General features: G+C 38.7%; 1 protein-coding gene across 1 annotated transcript in view; it reads left to right on the top strand.

Annotated features, from left to right (window-relative positions):
- Positions 1 to 23,952, top strand: part of LOC121322418 (polypeptide N-acetylgalactosaminyltransferase-like 6) — a 50,648-nt gene that overhangs the window by 10,279 nt on the left and 16,417 nt on the right. The window contains exons 3-4 of the mRNA XM_041262395.1: positions 10,969 to 11,086; positions 23,114 to 23,221. Of these exons, the coding sequence (XP_041118329.1) occupies positions 10,969 to 11,086; positions 23,114 to 23,221 (226 nt within the window). The remainder of the gene's footprint in view (positions 1 to 10,968; positions 11,087 to 23,113; positions 23,222 to 23,952) is intronic.

Raw genomic sequence — 23,952 nt, 5'->3', positions numbered from 1 at the left:
CAATACTAAGACTGCAGGTCTCCCTGGAGAATATGAGTAAACTAGGAAGATAAATGATACAGGAAGGGATATTGTATTTTACAGCAAGTGACCTTGAATTCATTAAAAGAAAACAGATCTCAAGACCATCCCAATAATCCTTCGTTGTAAGGAGGTTGTTATTTATACCATGAAGTTGGTACAATTAAGGTTCCTGGGGAACATTAAAAAAAAAAAAAAAAAACTAATAACAGAGTATGTGAAGATTTATGGAAGCAGTAAGTAGGCCTTCGTCAATGTATTCTAATGCATATGCTCAGTATCAATTTTTGTTTCTAATAGAAATGAATCTCATAGCAAACTGAATAAAAATTTTAATTTCTATGTACATATATCTAGCAAGTCCATAGTACGGATTGGCACACAACATTTGATCTTATTCAGCTATGTGTGATAAATGACTAAATACTAAAGGACAGTAATATTTTGTGAATATGATAATGTGCTCTCTGAATTCTACACACATAACCAGTTTAAGGTGCCAGAACCTACAAGTTTTACTGTCAGAGGAGGACACAGGTCTGTAGACAAATTTGCTGCCTGGGCATTTGCCTTTGAGCATTTCAAAAAAAGGACCTATTGTCAGAAATACAACCAAAGTAAGGTCAAAGATGAGCCTTATACAGGACAAGAATGCACCCCTTACCTTGGAAAATGTATTTCTCAATTCCTGACTTCATTGTGCCTGTTTCCATTGTTATCAACACTGATAATACTCTATTTTAATTTGCATTCACCCAGTCTATCCCCAGACAATTTCCATCCTTAAAACATGGGAGTTTAAGACCAATTCAGCCTCTAGCCAAGATCTCAAACTCTCCTTCCTGATCAGAATAGTTTTAACATTTGCATTGTATAAAAATGTGATAGATGGCAATTTGCTAACATTGCCACATTGATTCTAGCAGATATATGCCATGATCTAAGACTGTATCTGGATCCCACCTTGGTTGCCATGGGAAAGTTAACATCTGTGAATTCCAGTCAAAATTACTGCAGAGAATGATGACCAATGAAGATTTTTTTGTTTGTTTGTTTTTTTTTTAAACAGCAAAATAATAATAATAAAAAAGAAACTGTACTAAAATAATGGGTGATCAAAACAATTATATACATTTAATATGTCAATACATTTAAATGTAATGTTGATTTATTGAATCAAAAAGGTACTGTATGTATTTTTATTTGAAAATAAGTAGGTTATAAAGAAGATTATCTTTGAACATAATAATCAGATTCCCCTATTTTTTGTTGCTGTTGTAGTTCAGAAGGTTATAAGGAAAAATGTAAAATTCATCCAAAAAAAAATGTAAGAATGACAACACAAACATACACTATTTAAAAGTGCCATTGTCTTGTCCATGTGTAGTCAAACTGACTGCTAATCTGCAGAACCTGGCATCTTGGACTTGGAGTCAAGTATCCCACATAAATCTTTCATACAATCTAATTGGTAGAGACAAATTCACCAAAGAGTCCTTCCGTTTTTTTTTTTTCATCTTGAACTGGTTTCCCACAGTTCTGCTCTTTTCAGGCACGATGTGATTATTTGAAATACTCTGGACTGAATTTTTCTTTTCACTAATTTGAGTCTGCTTTATACTATCCCTTATACTCTTTTGGCAACTGTTAAGGTGTGTTTTGAGGTTAGTGGAACTCTTGCCTTTGAGGTTCACATCGCATATCTTGCTCTCTTAAGTTTTGTCACATTCGGGGCCCATTAAAACAAGTAGTTCCACACTTTCACACTTTCTGCCCAGTGCTTGTTTTTGGTATGGAAAGCAAAGTCATTGTAGAACAGACAGCATTTTTTTTTTTTTTTGCTAGCAACAGAAAACACATACTGCATTATTCTTGTTATTATTTGTATTCAGTTAACCTTGACAACACTGTAAATCCAAACATCTTAAAACGAAACAAACACTACTTGTATAGTTATTTGATATGATCTCAGTGTCTGCTACATTCCCTTGATTAATACTGGTAGGCTGCTGGCAATTCAAATAACCCCTTAGGCTACTCTAACTCTGCTCGAGTCCAGGCTATGTCACAGCCGACCGTGATCGGGAGTTCCCAGGGATGGCGCACAATTGGCCGAGCACTGCCCGGGTGGGGAGGGCTTAGGTCTGCAGGGGAATCCACGGCTCACCGCGCATCAGCAACCTCTGTGGCCGATCGGGCGCCTGTGGTTCTGCAGTGGAGCCGCCAGATCTGTGGTCAGGTGGCCTCTCTGGATCCGCAGTGCGAAAAATGACAGATTGGCAGGAGCACGTCTCAGAGGACGCGTTTTTCAGCTTCCATTCCCCAAGTCAGCAGGGGGGTTGCGAACAGTGAGCCGAGGATGCAGATAATAACTGGGCACACAAAACTGGGGAGAAAACCGGGGTAAAAAATTGGAGAAGACTAAATTAAAAAAAAAAAAAAAAAAAAAAAAAAAAAGGAAAACCTCTGCTAATACAGTAATTCACCCCCCCAAGCAAAGATCTTCATCTTTTTAGTCACAGACCAAGATTGTTTAATTAAAGATTGCTGAAATACATTTTTACATATAGAGGTAGTCACAAGGAAGTGTTTTCTCTGTTCTCTGCTTGTGGCTAAGGGCACGCTCTCCATGGTATGTGCCACTTTTGAGCATAGGCTGCCAATTCTGCTGTGTTTGTGCTGAGATATACTCAAATAGCCGGAGTTCATTTTACAGGAGGATTGCATTGCTGTTGCATTACATTGGTTTTGTTTGACTAGAATCTCTGTTTTCAAAGAGCCTAATTTTCATTTTTTAATCAGACTGACAATTTCTTTATGTCTATCTTCTCCATTTAGGGAGCAGTCAATTTTATGAATATTTTGAATAGGCAGTGACTGTGAAAACAAACAATGTAACATTAGTGTGATAATGTTTTAACTAGTCTGTCAGTTTTCTGACACGATGCATCAACGTCAGGTTATGAACAACATGCTGCCAAATACTTGCATGTTGAGACCTGAGATATAGCTCCAGTGGCTAGTAAAACAGGGTTAAATTTCAGACAGTATTAGGAGATTTTATTACAAGTATCTGTCTATTTTTGGGAATATTGTTATGGCAGATCCCAGGGAGTCACAGAGTTCGGAAATGGCATGTTAAATGTAAAATGAGATGGTATAGGTCAAGTGGACTTTATCTCCCAGGGACAAAAAGAGGAAACAGGAATCCCAGTCTGTGTGAGTGTTAATGATCATGGTGAACTTTGTATGTTTAGAGAGATAGGGTCAGCAGACTTATTTATTACTGTAAGATTGCATGTGTTAGCATGTGAGTGTTCAAAATTCAAAACAGTCTCTACTGTATGTAAAACTATATATATATATATATATATATATATATATATATATATATATATATATATATATATATATATATATATACACACACACACACACACACACACACACACACACACACATACTGTATGCAAGGATTGACCATAAAAATAGAAACAGCTTTCATTGCTCATAAGATATTGATTAATTTAGGCCTTAGGCATTTGAACTATGGTTCCCTTCTATCTGTCCATTTACACAGAATCATGTACCAGGTATTTCAGGTATAACACCTCTGACAGGTGTCTAAGCAGAGGTCCTGCTATGAAAAAATCTAATTCACAGCAAGTGTAAAAACAGCAATCATACTATGGGGAATATCAGTGTATGACATTACACAGTGAGCTTAAATTGAATTTGTTTACTATTTTTAAAATTAGGTTACACACTTGTAATACATAACCTAGTTTACACTAAAAAGCCCAGGGAATGCACCATTAATGTAATACATGTGTTATTCTCAGCAAAGACAGTTCCCTTTTCTCTAAACATCTAATGTGCAAGATTTGTTTGTGTGTGTGTGTGTGTGTGTGTGTGTGTGTGTGTCTATATAATATAGAATAATATATATATATATATATCTATATATATATATATATATATATATATATATATATATATAATATACAACAATATAAAATACAAAAAAGCATTAATTTCCAACTGTTAATTTGTTATCAAATTGGCGGTCAATTAATTTGCAGCAGAAATTATTTTTAAGTGGCTGCTGGCTGCCCACAGAGAACAAAATTGTGAGGTTTCTACATACGGTCATTAAGGTGAGTTACAGGCTGTGGTAACTGAAATTTTGAAATTACGAGAAAAAGGGTTTAACCATGTAACATGCAAATTCAGGTTTCTCAAAAATGCTGGAGTGATAAATTGTATCACATTGAGCAAAAACAAAGATTTATTGTAGCTGAAACAATTTAGCAAAGCCTGTGACCAAATGAGCCAAAGAATTTGGCAGGCAAAGTGTGCTGGCACAAAAACTAAAACTACATGTATACTGTTGAATGGCTGATCTTGCACAGGAATTAAATTGTTAAATGGGCTGTGTTGATCACAAGACAATAAGAACAGTGACAGATGTGTTTATGCAGTCTTGAGATTATTAGATTGAGTTTCCTCTTTAGTCAGCCATTAATGTATTCCTGGAAATCCAATATTCGTAATCAAGACTATTGAATGGAAACTTTCATGTATGTATTGCAAATTAACATAGCCAAATTGCATCTGTGACAGGGTGGTGAGTGGAAAGAGGCCCAGAGACAGACTGCAGTTCAAAAAAATCCTAATTTTATTATAAAAAAAAACACAAAAATAAAGTGCACAAGGGCAAAACAAAGATCTTTAGACACAAATAAAGCAAAAACAAAACTTACAAAAAACAAGGTTTCCAGGCTGGGCAATGCCTTCATTGGATTCAAAACTTTCAAACAATCACAAACACCAATCTGCTTCCTCAACTCCCTCTCCTAAATAAGAATCAGAGGCCTCCTTTTATGTCAGGTGGCTGGGCGCTGATTGATCGTTAATTAACCTAATCAACCCCAGCCACCAGAACATAATAAACCCAGGCAGGTAGGGGATATTAACCCCATCCCTGCCAGTTTAAAAAGGGCAGAGCTTTGCTCTGCCACACACCTCCCCCCATGTACAACGTACACCGGCCGCAATCGGCCAACTCCCCCCTTCCCCCCACCCCCCTCCCCCCAAGAGTCCAATTATGTCCCTTGGGTGGGCTGTTATGGTGGGTGGTGGTGGGCGGGGTCGATGTCGGAGCCCCCAAGCCTTCTTTGGTTGAGGGGGCCTCGGATCTCCAAGGTGGTATGGCGACGGTGGCCCGGCTCCCTCTGGTGGCGGAGGCGGCCCGGCTCCCTCTAGTGGCGGAGGCGGCGACGGCGGCCCGGCTCCCTCTAGTGGCGGAGGCGGCGACGGCAGCCCGGCTCCCTCTAGTGGCGGAGGTGGCGACGGCGGCGGACCCTTGGCAACCCTAGAAAACAAAAAGGAGACACCAGCAGTCCCAAGCGATGCGGAGCAGCAGGCAACCCCAGGTGATGCGGAGTAGCAGGCAACCCCAGGTGATCCAAATGAGTCATCCCTGAGCGGAGCTAGCATGGCATCCTTGGGCGGTGCAAGGCAGGCATCCTTGGGCGGTGCAAGGCAGGCATCCTTGGGCCATAGCTCCTCCCTCTCTGGCTCTGGGAGCGGCGGCTCCTCCCTCTCTGGCTCTGGGAGCGGCGGCATCTTCTCCCTCTCTGGCACTGGGGACGGCAGCTCCTCACCCCTCTCTGGCTCTCGGGAAGGCGGCTCACCCCTCTCTGGCTCTCGGGAAGGCGGCTTACCCCTCTTTATTGGAGTGACCGGGGCATCTCCCATGTCTACCGCCAGGTAATTAACCACCATGAGGGCAACCTCTGGGAAGGACGCTGGGTGGTGTTGTTCCTCCCTTTGTTCCCACCTCTCCCCATCTCGACGCCACAGCGTGTTGATAACTATGGGGAGATTGTGGACGAGGTCTGCCTTAGGGTGCATCAACCAGTCCCAGATCTCCTGGGACAGTGGTGAAGGTGGTGGTGCTGGAGGTAGTGGGGTAGGCCCTGATGCCCGGCATCACAGCATCCTATACCTGGATATGGATAAAACTATGCAGCCCTTTGCGTCTAATTAACAGAAAGATGGATCGGAATAACTATAGATACAGAATTACTCTGCTTGCATATTGATTTATTTGTTTATTACAAAGCTAGGTTCTCTATAGAGACAGAAGTCATGTCTGATTACTGTAATGGTGGGCAAACTGAAAAGCCACCAGGCAACTCAATCAAGTGTTTTCTGTATCTTTCACACAAATGGGTATAAAATTACTCTCTACAGCAAGCTTTTTTAGCTTAATCCCCATGTAATACATTCTTCAGCATTTCATTCCTGTGGTTAGAGCGTTTTATAGCAAGGCCAGGGACCGTGGGTCTGTTCATTTCTTGTGGACAAACAGAAGTGGTTACAGTAGGAAAATTAACTATCGATCTTGCTAAGAGAAGTGCAGGTGAATGAAGAGACTGAGCTAGTCACTTGTAACTGCCATCGTCCCTCTGGGCTGATGACAACACAGAATGCTTCCCTTGATACAAAAAGCATTATTCATTGAAAGAAAATTCACGTACAAGCAATTCCAACTCGGAAGACCTGAATACCATACTCAGGATATATTGTCAGGACTATGTGCTTGCTTAAAATAAACCTGTTTTAACATGTTGTGGACAGCATAAATGAATGGTAGAACTTGAGCAAGTGTAGACTCACAGTCCACCTCTTAACTGTAGCATTTGCAGGACCAATGACTTATCTTCATGAATGGATTTTAAACAATACATCAAACTAAGCCATTTCCAAAGCTGGTGAAATAACTAGGGCTTTGTATGTGTGAGCTTGATGTTGTCGCCCAGTAAACTTGAAAATGCTTCTGTGTTTCAGTGGTTTAGTAGTACCCACAAAAATGATTTTACATTAACCAAGTCATTCCTTTTATCATGCTGTTATTAAAATTAGGGACAGGCTATTTAAATTAGCCTGGAGTTGTGATTATACCTAATTGTTTTTAATCAGTGTTGTTTTGCTTTTTCCTTACACAAAAAAATGATGAGTTGGGGGGGGGGGGGGGGGGGGGTTGTGCACTGGTAATTATTGGCCCAGTGACATTATAGCCAGAATCACTATAATTACTATAATTGTTTTGCCAGCATTGTAAAGGTAAATGTCCACGTAGGATTTAAAATCAGGCATTCAACACCACTATCAATGAAATCATTGTCTTAGAAACATTTTAGTTAGGAATATAACCTCAGCACTAGCTAATTAACAGTTTCTGTATCATCAGTATCTGAAGCCAATTTGTTTTTACGATGTTTTTTTTTTCAGCATCTAACAATCTGTATTGCTACGAGAAACTGCTGACAGAGATGTTTCATCACATGTACACAGAAGCACTGATGTTATTCTGTTACAGGCAGGAAGGAAAAAATCTAACTTCATTACCGATAAGTGCTCGCCTCCCTATTACCCTCCATAATTGAGTAAGCCAGTATATTACGATGCTTTCATAAATAGGAAGAAGGCCAGAGCATATTACAGGAGAGCAAATTGCTTTTGGCGCCAACAGCTGCCCCTTCTGTTCATCCCCTTTGCTGTCTTTTTACAACCTAATTACAGAGTTTATTTGGGAAATTGGTGCCCATAAGTGACTGTGCTACCTACCTTGTGTAGTATAGGCATGAAAAAACACTGCCTTCAGTCTTTCACTTGATCACTGCCCTCTCTCTGTTTTTGTGCCAAAGTAATGGCTTTAGGCAGCTCGTTTAATCCCTGCCAATGGTAAATCTTTGAAATGTTACAATTATCTTTGCCAGTTGCAAAGACAGAGTGGGGAGGAATGAGAAGAGAAACCAGACAGTGCTGCAGAGATGAACAAAAGGATTATTTCAAATTTCAGTTCTAGATTCATGATGTGGTTGTGGCAACATCATTAGCTGTATGTCTCTGTCGTTTAAAAAAAATGTAAGGCTCCTATCTCTTTGCATGTTTGTCACCAAATTGCTTTAAGCCAAAAGAAAACTGCTGATTTTATGAATATTAACTTTATATTAAGCTGTAGGATGATATGAATGTATTGTGAGGTAAACACTTATTTTACATTTATATGAGATCAGCTTTTTTGATGGGCAAGTATAGCATCGTTAAATTCTGCTGAATACTGAAGATGTCTTTTCACAGCAAGTATGCCATTCCTTTATATTCTTTCAAAATGAATATGGTTATTTTCAATAGAAAATTCCTACAGTGTAGAGGTAAGCGCTAAACTAATGAGCTAAGCTCTTGCCTGCAGGCCCGCATCATACGTTATAATTGGGTGCTGAAAACTGCTCAGCTTCTGTCTGGTTTGAGCCCTTACTATACCCTTAATTTATATATGTCACTAACACTTAAAACAAGAATTCAAAATTAGCGCCTGCAGCATAATTTCACACAGATATGTTAAACATGTGATGGAGTGCTGTCCTTTTTTGAAAGAGTGGATAATAGCAATCACTGTCAGTGCGATGGTGATGTAAGAAGGACGCAACAGCAGTTCAGTTTATGAGGCTGTGGAAAGAAAATAATGATATTGGCCCCCCAAAGCCATATTCACATGTCTGTGTTGCTGTGGTGGGGGTTTACATCAGTGATATCGTAGGGTTGGAGCACCTGTGTGGAACGACAGTCTTTTAGGCTTGAGGGAACTATAACAAAAGTCTCCCTCTCTTGTTGTGATGACTCAGTGTTACAACTGGATTTTGTATTTCGATTGTATCTGTATGTAGATGGTTGATTGTTCATTGCTTGATCGTAGTTCTTTTTATCCAAAAAGTACCTTTACAAAAAGAAAAGACTGAAAAAACATATAGAACTACAAAACCTATGAACCATTCTTATTATGACCTGGATAGCCAAAATATCCTTATATATGGCCTCTTATTTATATAGAGGATGTATTAGTTATACTGTAACCGTAAGTGTAAGCATAATTTCCATTGCCTCCTGTAAGTTTGAGGTTTTAGATAAGTCATTCTCCATGAAACCAGAGCTATCTAAACTTTATCTTATACGCCCTAGTATCTTATTTATGATACAAAATATGTTTTGGCTTCATGGGTTTTAGCTGCACTGATGTTGAGACTCATTTTGACAGCTGCTTAATGCAGGGCTGCCGCCTATATAGAAATCTACGTTTCAAATTTAAAAAAGGTCTTACTTTAAGTCACTGGGGGTAAGTTGTAATTAGAGTTAGGTGTACAGAAATTGAAAATGTTATTAGGTAGGGTTCTTCAACAGCAGTGTTTCAATTATAATCCAACAAAATCCATTCAGGAGTCAGTAAGCACGTCGGTGGGTGTTTCTGAAATTAACTATGTGATTTAAAAAAATAATAATAATACAATCCTCACCAAATAAAAGAATCTGAGACTTTATGATATATGGGTTTTCATTACAATGTGTTTTCAATTCCTGTAAGAAATTCCGTTTTTTATTATAGCTATTTAATCTGCAATTGTGTGTTTGCAGCAGCAGTAGTGATAATGAAATCAACATTAAGGGTGATTAAATGCTACTTTAAAACCACATACTGCACTGTTATATTCCTACTGTTATTAATAAACTAATAATTGATTCATCCTGATTTTTCAGTGTAACTGGCATACTACCTGGTAACTGTGTTCTTCTGTTTATATGCAGCCCATCTGAAGATTTTGGCTGCCCTTGTCATTTGGCTTCATTTGTGACATGATTTTTGTCCAACAATACATCTGCATGTCAGAATTATGGAACCTGCTTTGTTCTATCTTCATTGCTGTGTTTTTGCAGATGGATCTCTCTGACATTTCAGTGATTTATAAAAAGATAATAAAATTCATAGTTGGAGTGAACTATTTGACTTAATTTTGTTCAACTGACTTTTTATTGCACACTATGTAAACCAAGTTTTAAAATGACAAACATTATGACTGGAAGTCTTCAAATGTTGTAATAGTTGGAGAGTCACACATTAAGATAGATGGGTGTGTGCTACTTATCCTGGAATGGGACAGTAAGCTTACATAGATGTGACTGTCTAGTTAATCACACAAGCAAGAGTGGCAAAAGTAAAAATAGATAACAAAAAGATAGAAATAGACAGTGGTAAAGAGACAACAAAAAAATTATGGCATAAGAGGGGAATATAATACAATACATGGGTAAGAGGGTGGGGAGGAGGGGAACATAGAGGGTCTTAAGTGGGACATATTTTCTGGTACAAGGTGTTATTTTGTTAATTCTGCATAGGCTATCAGTTACTAATTGTGCGGTTGTTTCTTGCTTCTTGTTTTATTAAGTCAGTATTTTGGTTGCAAATACAACTGATATGCATGCGGGCAGTTTGACATCGTGGTTGTGTTGAAACGGAATGAGACAGTAGGCCGAGACTCCCAGTAGTCACAATTATGTTTGTATTGTGCAAATCTGGTGGCTACTGATTTGCTAGTTTCACCAATATACTGAGCTGTACATTTTATGCAATAAATAATTTAAACACATTTGGTGGTTTGCCAGTCAAACTTACCTTGTAGTCTGTTGTTAAATCCATGGCTGTGCTTTTGAAGGCTGTGGTAATATTGACCTGTGGGCAAGTCGCACAGTGTAGTCTGTGGCAGACCGTGTGTCCTACAACAAAGGTACATAGGATATAGCACCTTAGTGCTGTATTTGAAATATTTGTATATAAAAAATAAAAGTGAAGAACTAAAACTGGGGGACCAGAAATAATATTAATAAAGTTCAAATTGTGATTAGCACTCCTTTAAATGTTTTAGATTACATCCCTTTAATTTAATGTGCCCAAATTTGCATCAAAGAATGTCAGATGCAAACGGTCAGTGGCCTGATTTAATCCTATAGCTTTAAAACATCAAACTTAAGAAACTATTTAGTCTGACTGACACGTGTTGCATTTCCCTCACTTATTGTCCTTATTCACACTGTCCTTTCTTTCAGGTCACCTGTCATGGCAGGGGGTCTATTTGCAGTAAATCGTCTGTGGTTCTGGAAGCTTGGAGGTTACGATCCTGGACTTGAGATCTGGGGAGGAGAGCAGTATGAAATATCTTTTAAAGTAAGTTTTTCTCTCTTTTTATAACTCTCCAGTACTGGAATCAGGCACCCCTGCTTAATAATAAGCATGGATAAAATAGATGATGCAAATGTCGACTGCCAGGTTGACAAAAGTAATACCATTGGAAAGGGACTGAACATTCAGAAACATAACTGAATAAACACTGTGGACATTTCCCTCAGCTTCGTGTCAAAGTTAAGGACTTGCTACAGTAGATTATGATTGACAAAACAACCTCCTGCATACCACCTCAAACCACTGGTTCCACTGGTGTACTGCAATGCTTTCAATTTGACCATGAAATTGAATAAGGTACAGTGCTGTACCCTGCTGCTTAGAGCTCAGGTATGGAAGCCAGGTTTCAGATTTCAGCACAGCCATCGACTGATGTGACCTTGCACCTTCCTGAGTCTTGGTCTGTCATCTATTTAACTGGATCAGAGCAGATATAAATGATTTATGGCATCCATGAGCCGTGGATGAATTGTTTCATGATTTTTTTTTTTTTTAAGTGTTATTCTGCTACTAATGGTTACAAATGTATTTAGGAAAGTTATGAGTTAGAGAAATAGTTTAGTGTATAAAAAATAATCTTGCATGTAAGGAATATATGGTGACTCGCCGCTATATATTGGTAACTGCTGAAAGATGACATGGTTTGATGGAAGCTTGAATATTGGAGTGAGTGAACTAACACAGAAAATGAGGAGGTTCAAAAAAGCAGCAGCAACTTTTCTTACATAACATTATCTGCATATTCCAAATTGAAGATTAATTCCAGTTAAAAGGCCTTATACAGAAAAAAATGCTTTTTCCATAAGATAGTTAATATAGTCAGGTCAAATGAATAGCGTTGCTATATATATATATATATATATATATATATATATATATATATATATATATATATATATATATGTGTGTGTTTACAATGCTTTCAAGATAAACTTAGCTGGACTGTACATCAATTCTGACTTCTAAGTCCTTCTTAATATTTTGTAACCGGGCCCAGATGTTTAGATTTTCTTTTTGTTTTTTAATATAGTATGTATTAGATGATAAGTTAAACTATTTATTATACCTGTCAAATGTCTTCCATCTACTGAGATTTAATTATTACATTTTCTTTCTGTCTGTCATTTAGAGGCCTGTAATTGGAGTGCAGGCCTTTCCTTCTTGTGTGGAAACCATGGTAACAACACTTACAATTTACTAGCTAAATTGCCCCAGTCTGTTTTTTTTTCTAGTGATGGATTATTTAGAGACAGTAATGTCACACTGGGTCTTATTCGAGTCATCTTCCATCGTATATCTTATTATAAAGAGCTGATCTTACGGTTACAGTCCTTGCTTATTAGTATTAAAAGAAAAAAAAGAGATTTTAATTTTTAACATTAAACTCTTTAGTCTATATTTTTTTCTAGAGGGTATTCAGGCTTACAAAGTAACATTTGCTATATTGTTTCACAGAAAGTTTTCTTACACAGTATGTTAGTTAGTAGAGCGGGGTAATTGTATATGGAGCGGGGGAGCAGAGCAGGGTAATTGTATATGGAGCGGGGGAGCAGAGCAGGGTAATTGCTCGAGCAGAGTGGGGGAGTGGAGTGGACATTTCCGGCCCGCTCCTTCACAACACTGAGAAGAACTGAGCACGGTTTTATTTTTCTTAAATACATATTCAGCCATGGAGATTTTCTTTTTTTTTTTTTTTTTAAAAAGGTGGTGTTAGCTACAGATACATTCACTGCACAGTATTTTCGATCTTGCCTGTGCATGGTAACCATTCATTTTCCAGTTTCAAAGCAAAATTAGGAACTTTTATGTTTTGCAGACTTGAAAATTGCATTTTTTTAAAAAAAACTTTTCTATTCAATGTGATTGGCATTGCACTGTATAATACATTATGGAGGAAAAAATATATATCCTCCCAATTGTGGAGCTGCCTTATAAAAATGTGAGAAACGTCGGTTATTACATAGCCTACTGTTCTTATACAGTTCTACGGTTATGTCTCAATATGGCGCTGTGAACACAGTTTATATTTTCTACACTCTTAAGGACAGTTCGTACACTACAGGTTGATCCATCAGCCCCTTTGAGACTCACTCATGTTTGTTTGTGGGTTGCTTTGAGCTCCCTGTGAGATATCCAGATACAAACAAGCCCAGTATTAAGTTAATTTGATATGAATCATATGCAAAGTTTGAAATATGTGAGTGCACTGTACACGACATCATAGGAACCTGTTAAAAACCTGTTAATTGCAAGATGATATTTCCTAACTTTTACTTTATTTTCAATTTACGCATTTTTTCAGTACCAATCAGTAATAATAAGAAAGCATCTTCGAATTTAAGTAGATAAGTTATCTGAGCACTTTATGTCTGCTTTTTTCTTTGCTGAACATAACTGGGCATGAGGCTTGTTAAACTTCTTTTTTCAAACCTGTTCGTAGATCCCTTCTACTGACTAATAGTAGCAGTGCATTCAATAGAACAAAACAATACAGTTTAAGAAAAAAAAAGGGAATAAAGTTTCTGTATTTTACTTTTTTGGGTGTTTTTTTGTAGCGACTGAAACAAACACTGTGGGTGGGGTTAAAATTCAGCTAAATGCATACATAATATGGCCATCTCCAAATTAATTAAGTGATTACCAATCTGGAGATGGCCACGTATATATAAAGAGTGGATCAGCTACTCATCAGGGTTGGTTGTTCAAAGAGGAAGAACGTAAGAAGTACGATATAGAAATACAATTGCTACCCGTGCTGTATTTTGACCAGCACAGTACTTGTTTTGTTTGAAACATTGTGTCTGTTCTTTTGTTTTGTTTAAATATTTTATTTATAATTAAAGAAAGAGCACATTTGTGACTCACCCCATAGTACCTTACCTGTGTATTTACTTCCTGGTCTGTGACATCACCACGTGACCATCCTGTCACATGGACCAAAACATTTTTCATTTTGTTACGTAATTGTAAAAACACTGTAAAAAGACTGTGAAGGAATGTGAATCATTCTTTCTCTGTTACATAATCCACCGCTCAGAGTGGAACCGAAGGAACATTCGGCTAAATCTACTTTTTCCATTACTCCTCTCTCCCGGGAAAAATAATCCACATTTTGGTGGTCTTTCCCCGCACGTTGTACCACGTGGTATACGAAAGGCTGCAATGCAAGATACCACCAAGTTATCCAGGCATTGGTGTCCTTCATTGTGCTTAACCACTTGAGTGGGGCGTGGTCTGTGACGAGATCAAATTAATGTCCCAGCAGGTAGTATAGTAAAGAGTGAGTATCCCATTTAATGGTGAAACACTCCTTTTCGACCACAGAGTAGTTGCACTCCCACAGAGTAGTTGAGCATCTTTTTACTGAGCTACAGGATGGGGTTCTACTCCGTCTACCTTTTGGGACAAAACTGGGAAAAAACTGCACCAAAACTGCACAAACCAACATCCGACACATTGGTGTGGAGGATGAATCTCTTAGTGAGCCTCTGCTTGATAATATCAAATGCCCCCTGACATTCTACTGACCACTTAATCAAATTTGGTGCACTCTTTTTGGTGAGATCAACTAAGGGATTAACCATTGTGGCATACTCAGGGTTAAATCTTGGTAATAACTGGCTAAACGCAGTAGAGATATCACCTGAGTCTTGGTTTTGGGGATTGCCACGTCTACTAAAGCCTGGATTTTGGTGAACGGGTTTCACCCTTACATTCCCCATTAAAAATCTCAAATATTGTGTCTCTGTTTTCACAAACGCACATTTGCAAGTTAGCTGTCAGCCAGGCTACCCTTACAGACTGAAGGACAGCCGTAACTTTAGCCAGATGCTCTCGCCAGGTGGAGCTGTAAATAACCACATCGTCAGTATACTCTGCCACATTTTTACGATGTGGGCGTATGGGTCCATCAGTGTCTGAAAGGCAGTGGGCGCACCACGTAGCCCAAATGGCATGTTTTTTAAATGGAACAGCTTCTGGTGTTGAAAATGCAGTTTTCTCTCTAGAACTGTGGGTTAAGGGGGTGAGCCAGTATCCCTTTGTCAGGTCCAGAATGGAGATAAACTTCACTATTCCGAGTCTATCTAGAAGTTTGACGACCTGAGGCATTGAACTTGAACTTGAACTTGGCAATAGTGTTTACCTTACGGAAATCAACGCAGAAGTGGTTGGTGCCGTCCTTTTTGGCCACTGTCACAATTGGACTGCACCACTCGCTCCTGAAAGCCTCAATCACCCCAAGTTCGAGCCTCTTTGCTAATGCCACTTTGTCGACTTTCTGGGATCCGGTAAGGTCTCTCTCGTACCCCTGCGACACCTGAGGGAGAGATAATGTCATATTCAACAAGGTTTGTTCTATCGGGCAAGTCAGACAAAACATAGCTGAACTCCTCAATAAGCTTACAGAGCTTTCATTGCTGATCTGGAAGTAACTATTCCCCCATCAAAATGACTTTAGTGCTAGTGGTCTGTATACAGGGGCCTAAATTAGCCTCTACTTTGCCTTCGGCTATAAATAAGGCTTCCCTTGCCTGCCATGGCTTTAATAAATTTGTGATAAATTTCTCATTCATTATGGTGAACGGGCTGTCTAATTTTATAATTCGCCTTTCCTATAGTCCGAATCATGTCATATGGCCCCTGCCATTTAGCACATAGTTTCGATTCTGATGAGGGAAGCAGCAGCATTATTTTGTCTCCTGGTCGAAAGGTTTGAATTCTTGCATTTTTATTGTAATGCTGCTGTTGCTAGTGCTGAGTCGATTTGAAGTTGTCAAATGTGTTTATTGGCTATTGCAGCTGCACTAGTGGAATGAAATGGAACTGCCTCCGGCATTGCTTTGCATAATCTACCACCACTAATATATACCTGGAATCAGAAGGTAGCAAAGGGCCCACTATGTCCATTGCAGTGCATTCAAAAGGAGTGAAAATAATTGGGAGCAAAGGGGCACTCCACCTGGCGCTACTTGCTGGCAGTCTGGGCATGTGGCTACATATTTAGACATATCATTATGAAGCTGTACCCAATAAAATCAAGCCAATATTCGTTTCCTTGTCTTGTCAGCAGCTCTACCCCAGCTGGGGGCCAACCTTGACCACCATGGAGGGGAGGTAAGGTTGCCCATTGGGGCCGGAGATCTAGGAGGCCTTGTTTCTGGTGTTGTGGGTGGAGCAGAGAGGCGGTGGTGTACAGCTGCTCTGGTGGACGGCAGCTGTGAGCAGGCTGGTGTTGGCTGAGAACAGGGAGTCCTCGAAATCCTCAGCTAGTGTTACTGCTGCTTCCGGGGTGGCGGGGTTGTGTCGCCGTATCCATGCCTGTGTTTCGGGACCGACCACATGATAGAATTTCTCCACCAGTATGGCTTCACCCATTTGGAGACCCGTTTTCTGGGTGGGGCTTATCCAGTGCACCATGTGGTCACACAACTGCTGCGCAACCACCCTGGGGCATGTATCTGGGGATCTTCGGTACTCCTGGAATCGTACCCTGTGTGGTTCCCTATGATGTTGAGAAGGTGTAGGATTGCTCACTTTACCAGGTCGTAGTCGGCGGCTTCATTGTCCGTCATGGCCTGGTAGAGGTTGCCTGAGCCTCTCCAATCAGGCTGGGTCCCAGCTGGCTCGCCCAGTGCATTCTGGGCCATGATGCAGTGGTAGCCAGCCACTTGTAAGCAACCAGGTGAGCTTGACTGTCATCCTCCATCGCCATTTTCTACGCCCTCACTGGGGCCGTCATCACGGGTGCCGTTGGTACTGTGGGCTGCATTGCCAGACCAACCCTTTCAATCAGCTACATGTACCATTCCTATCTCCATCTCTCTGCACTCTCCTGTCTGTTGTCCTGCACTTCCAGCAGAGCAAACAGTGTGGCACAGTCCAACCCACTTTGACACCACGTGTGGCAAAGTGGTAGTTAGTACGCAGATGTAGAGTAGGTGCCCTGCAGGTGCAGTAATACTGTGATACAGTGATACAACAAAGTACGGGTGAAATGGTTTCTTTTATTTATAATCCAATGATGACCAAGCAGTAAATAATAGACTGCTGCAGTGATTTTGGGGAAGTACAATTTATTACTTGAAACAATGGTGCAGTGATGTCCGGGTTTTTGTGCTGGCCCTAAGCGAGAGCTCCGGAACATGTTAGCCATCTAGTCATAAACAAACAAACAAACAGGTTTTAGACAGACTGAACAAACAAACAAAACCCTCACGGCTCTTTCTTATACTGGTCCTTCCGGATTTAGCATAACCTTACAAAGGAACAGATCACATCACTACGTCCCCTTATATACCATCAACCATGACCCTTTGCTTAACGAGTGCAACCACTCCTCCAATCTGTGGATGCCACACCGTTTCAATGATTTAGTGTACCGCAGATCCATCCCCTTTCTAGATTGTCAGACCATCCAGTCCAGGATAGTCTGTTCCCTTTACACAGCACCCTCACAGGTCAGGAGGGAGATTCATCACCAAGAATCATTCTTTCTCTGTCACAAGGAATCAGTAATGAATTAAGATTGACCCTCTCCTGAAACTGCCATAAGATTTCACTGAAATGTTACGAAATGATTTGCAAGAACATGAAGCAGCAGGCAAGACTGTGGCAAGGGGAGACACTTTCCCATCTGTCACAGCAATGAAATAGAAAACTCTTTTACATCTTCTCGTTGAAGCATATCTTACCTGTCACTGCATATCAATAGTTTCACGATTTAATTCCCAAGAGTATCTTCAGTGCTTCAACAAAGGAGTATTACAACAGAGCTAATCAAAGGCAGTGTTTCAAATGGTGAAGAGATTTTGAGAATAGCTTGGATAGATAAAAAATGAAGTGTGGACAAGCTAAAACACAGTATAAAAAGTAAGGTCTTTTGTAACACTGTTCATTAAATTTTGTGTACATCAGTAACAGACCATCAATAAATTATGAACAGTAATAGAAGACATGTATGCATTCTAATGATATCGGTCAAACTGAGATGACTCGTGAGCCTTCAGATTCAGTCAGTGTCTGGATTATCTTTACAAGCACAGCCAGAAATGTGACTATCACTCTGCACAGTTCCGACCCCTTGCAGTTCTGACCTCACAGCAGGCCCTGACAATCATTGGATGTTCTCAGTTTCAATAAAGGTATTTTTGGATGCCTCGGTATGTTTGAACTCAGCCTGGGTCTCTCTGTGGAGCTGAGGAAAGTTAAAAAAGATTTTCATCTCAGTGTGAGCTGGCGCTTGGCTCAAGCATTTCACAGTCCCCAGAAGCAGAATGTTTGATGAAATATGCCTGTTATATTTAGATATTGAAGAAATTGCTAAGGGGTAAAATTGCCATATGTTATTGTTATTTCTTTCAATTATTTAATTTTTTCATGAAGTATATCCTATTTTAATGCCTATATACACTTCCCAGTCACTTTATTAGCACCTGTTTGCAAGATTGTATTGGCATCACCCAGGTGTTGGGTTTGTCCTTCTGATATACCCTAAGTTCCTTGATTACTCAGACTGTGGTAAACACTGTACTTTGTTCCACTTCCATCTCTCTCTCATCCCATAAAATGTTCTATCCAGTATAACAATTTCCGTTATGGGTCATTTTCCAATTAAAGTGTATTTACAGTTTCTTCACCACATTTCCCAAACCTATTGCAAATGTAGCTATGCCATGGTCGAGTGTGTAAAGTGTAAAGGATGTATTAGGGAATTAAGGGACAGTGCAAGTCAATGAAGGCTTGTGTGGTAGTTGACCGTGACTAGAGTTAATGAAAGTCAAGGTCAACTACCACACAGTAGAGGCTTCATTGAGAGGGCCAATCTCTATTAAAAAACATTCACCGTAAAACTTAAATTGAACGCCTCCGGCATTTATTTACAATATTTGCCAGCAGACCCGGCACATATTAGAGACCGGCAATTATTTGAGACCGGTGTTTATATTAGATCTCTAGCTTCACATTCTTCATGCGGTCATTGAGAAACCGCTAACACACAACCTTGTAGCAACATCGTAACTCAATTGAAACACCCCAGCAACTTTGTTAAAAGGCTGTGTCAGTGGAAACTATGTAACAGTTTTGTTTTATAACAAAATGACATTGTATTGTAGACACTCAAGTATAAAGTGAAAGTATTATTACAGTCTTTTTATATGCACTGGTTAACAAGGAAACCATGCAAAAATAACAAGCAGAAGTACGAATTTGTATTTAAAAACAGAATTAGATCTACCATTGTTAGTAGTAGTAGTAATAATAATAATAATAATTATAATAACAGTTAAATCCACTAAAAGACAACCCTGTAGATATCAGAACACAATACGCTTACAGCATAATAATAATAATAATAATAATAATAATAATAATAATAATAATAATAATAATAATAATAATAAGTACAGACTTCTAAAATGTTTTTAAGATGAACTATAAAAGCAATAAGCATCATTATCAAAAATAATGTATTGTTTAATCTCAAACTTGTACATTGTTTATAAAACAAAACATGTTAAAATGCACCAAGAGGTTTGTATCTGGTTTTCAGCTTGCTTAAAATTATCAAAACTTTTAATAAGGTAACAACTGCATTAAACAAATACACATTACATGTAGGCATACCCTAAGTTACATTTTCTCCCTCCTGACCTGTGAGGGTGCTGTGTAAAGGATACAGAGTACTCTGGACTGGATGGCCTGACAATTCATTCCCAAGGTTCGACGGCAGCTGGCCATCTAGAATCATTGACCTGGAAGGGAAACGGAGTGGCATCCGCAGATTGGAGGAGTGGTTGCACTTGTTAACCAAAGGGTCATGATTGACAGTTTATAAGGAGAAGTGATGTGATTTGTGCCTTTGTATGGTTACGCTAAACCCGGAAGGAGGAGTATAAGAAAGAACTGTGAGTGTTTTGCTTGCTTGTTTGTTCAGTCTGTGTAAAACCTGTTTGTTTGCTTGTTTATGACTAGAACAATAAAAGCACGCTTACAGCTCAATAATAATAATAATAATAATAATAATAATAATAATAATAATAATAATAAAAATACAAACTTCTAAAATGTTTTGTTTTTTTTTTAATGAACAATAAAAGCAATAATTATCATTATCAAAAATTATTTGTTTAATCTCAAACTTGTACATTGTTTATTAAGCAAAACATGTTAAATTACACCAAGAGGTTTGTATCTGGCCTACATTCAGCATGCTAAAAACTTTTAATAATGTAATAACTGCATTAAACAAATATGCATTACATGTAGGCCTACATTAAATTACATTTTCTATGATTATTATTTATTAATCCTGAGAGTCACTTTCATCGCTGTCACTTATTAGCAGTTTGTTATGCTCAAGCTCATCCTCACCTTCAATGGCAATGACAGAGACCCAGCGTTTATTTACAGTATTTGCCAGCAGACCCGGCGCGTATTAAACAGGTGGTTATTTGAGACCCGGCAATTACTTGAAGTTTTATGGAAATTTAAAACCCAGATTTACCTTGAACTTGTCGGGTAGCCTTACACACAAGCCTAGATTACACACATAATTAGAGAAAATAACAAATAACTAAATAGAGCAAATTTTTTAAATGTATCGCAAGAGACCCTACTGGTGCTAAATTATAAAACCCCACCCTAATCAAGCCCCCCTCACAACTTCCCACAAAACCTTCTCTCCTGTGTATGTGGATGAGTCTGGGGGGTCATGTAAGTAGTCCTGACCAAGTGAGGAACTGCCATCATCTATGGCTAAGGAATACTAAATAAATAAACATGTCTACTGGTGTCAGAATTTAATATTGCTGGCGCTATTGAGGTACTCTGGCGCTAGAATCTAGCGCCATAACACCAAATTTACACCCCTGATTACTGAACTGTCTGTGTCTCGGTTTGTTGTTGAAAGAGGCTGAGCTCCAGTCGAGCTGACAGGCTGATTCAGCAGTTGTGTGTACAGGACTGGTTGCTTTCGTTAGTGCAAAGTTTTGATTGGCTGGTTTTGGTGAATAATTAAATACATTTGGACCAATTTTGCCTTTGTTTAATTTGCTGTCCAATAGATGTGAACTGAGCTTTCATTATGGCAGGTCAAAATGAAAAAGCCAGCCAGTTTGATTCAGTTAATGTGGTGACATTCCAGCGGTCATCTACTGTACGATAGAAGCCCACTTAAGCTGGAAGCTGATTGGCTGATGGTACTGACTTGTTTTCTAATAAAGCAATTGGAATCTCATAAGAGGGCTTTACCACCTGTTAAGGCCTGGCCTCCTGCTGATAAAGGTCCTGAGCTGAAGGGCCTTACCAGACAGTAAAGACCTCTTATGAGGATTCTATTGATGTTAGAAAATGGATGTGTTAAAAAAAATAACATTTAAAGTGCTTCTGTTTGTTTCTTTTATGATTGTATGCAGCACTAGTTATTCTTGCTCATGAATACAAAAGTTTTCCTCATTATACGGTTTGCTCAGAATTTCATGTGTGATCTGACAGCTTCAGGCTTCATTATCCCAGTGGTTGCATCCTGGGTATTTCCAATAGCCTAAATAATACCTCAGTACATAAAAAATATTCTACTTACATGGACCTTTTCTTCAGTTCAGGTGCCTTGTACACAAAAGAGATAATGTTTGTTTTTGGGGGGGGGTTTTGTTCATGAATTTGTGTAAATTTCCATATTTAAGCTACAGTTAGGTCAAAAAATGTATTAGCAAAATAAAAGGTTTCGTCACTTAAATATCTAGTAGTCTATATGTTAATGCTGTTCAATGCTGTGGGTTCATGAACTTTATTCAAAGCCTCTTCCTGGATTAGCTAGAGAAGAAAGCACCATGCCTATGTTGTTATTATTATGCTGAAATACAGTTGCTGAAAGTAATCCATTTCTTCAACTCGTCATTTAAACTGGAGACTAGCCGCTATTGTGATTACTGTATTGTCGATGATAGCAAACACTATTCTCTGTTTTATTTTATTTTATTTTACTTTATTTGCTATACTAAATTTAAATAGATAAATTGAACTTATCGGAGAGCGAGGAAACTGATTTAATGTACATTGACAGACAGCATTCAAGAGGGCGTGTACGAGAACGGAGATTGTCTCAACAAGCAGAAAAAAGTAAAATACACAAAAATACTATTTATTAAAAACAAATGTACACCCTGTAAAACCTTCACCATTAGCATGTAAGTGTCCTGAAGCGTCGTTAGTAACTGAAGAGTTGAAACACTTGCTCTGATTTGGTGTAGGAAAGGTGTTACTAGGCATCAGTGTCGCAGCAGGGTGGACTTGCTTCTGAAGATTTATGTGAAGAAATGTATTTATTTCCTTTTTATGCATTTCATCCGTGTTTGTCGCGTAATGCTTGAGACTGAGTTCGATCTTGTGTCCAGAAACTGAAATAATGCGCCTGTCTTCAACTCCAGCATCACTTAAAACAAATGGCACAAACACAATTGTTGGTGTATATAGAGAGCAGCTTCTACTGGCAATAAAACATTCACCGAGGGGATGCTTCCTGTACCAGATGTCATCTGATTTTTTTTTTTTTTTTTTTTTGTGGAATTTGAAAAAGCCTTGGCTATACAGCTTAAAGCTTGAAAACATATAGCTTAAAGCCTTGTACAGGCCAATTTGCGAAATCTGGCTGTGAGTAGGCTACATTGTATATCAGTGATATTGTTTGTGTGACATATTCACAGCCAGTGACATCGGTCAGTAATATGTCCCAATCACTTACCCAAATTAAAACAAAGGTCGAAGTTAATAATAGGATTCTACATTTTGCCATGTTTTTATTTACAGCGTTTTATTTTCAAAATACCAATCATCTGAACAGGTTGACATTTATACACAAGAGGTATAGGAATGTTTGAAAATGCTGCTCTGTGATTGGTTAATTTCTCATATGTGATTTATAAGACATTATAATATGGTTAAGTTTTCCCAGTGCACTAATATGTGATTCATCACTCAGGTCCATGCCATTCATATGTTTTTCTCCCACAGGTTTGGATGTGTGGAGGCAGTATGTACGATGTTCCTTGTTCCAGAGTTGGGCACATCTACAGAAAGTATGTCCCTTACAAAGTGCCGTCAGGAACCAGCTTAGCAAGAGTAAGCGATAAACAAGAAAAATCCCATGTGTCAAGAATGCCTTAATCTACATGTATCCCATAATTATGCAAGGGAATTCAACCTATACAATAGCTAGGCATAAAAATAAGCGGAGCAATTCCTCATAAAAATGGTTTTCCATAAACACAAAGAAAACATTAACTATGTATTACTATTATTTCTTTAAACATGTCCTTGGTCGATGCATAAGTTGTCTTAAATAAGCTAGATGTTTTTATTTTGACCATTTTTCAATTTTACAACATATAAACAAAAAGGCAGAGATATAAATGAATTGCATTCAGGAACATTGTCAGTAGGGTGTAGAAACATCATGGGCAGCCAGGGTGGCACTGATTCAATATGTCTTCTTCTGTACTTTTAAAAACACCCATTCAGTCAAAAGAGGAAGGAAGCTGCTGGTTGGTTATTGACAGGAAAGAAGCCAGTGAAGGGGTGGTGACAATTTCACCCTTCTGGTGTAATGACCCAGGAAGTGTAAGGCAGTCTAAAAGCAGGGCTTGCAAACAGAACATTTTAATAATAACAATTACTTTAGTAACAAATATATTTTACATTAAGGAAAGATGAATGGACAAAATTGATCAGTTATCTAGCTATTTTCATACTGGTATTTTTACTATCCATTTAACATATTTTACTATGTTTTTCATGATTGTCTATTCTTTACTGTTCTTTGACTACACTTTACTTGACTTTGTCAAGCTTTT

Source organism: Polyodon spathula, chromosome 1 (assembly GCF_017654505.1).
Source record: "Polyodon spathula isolate WHYD16114869_AA chromosome 1, ASM1765450v1, whole genome shotgun sequence".
NCBI lineage: Eukaryota > Metazoa > Chordata > Actinopteri > Acipenseriformes > Polyodontidae > Polyodon > Polyodon spathula.
This window is presented reverse-complemented; position numbering and strand designations above follow the sequence as displayed.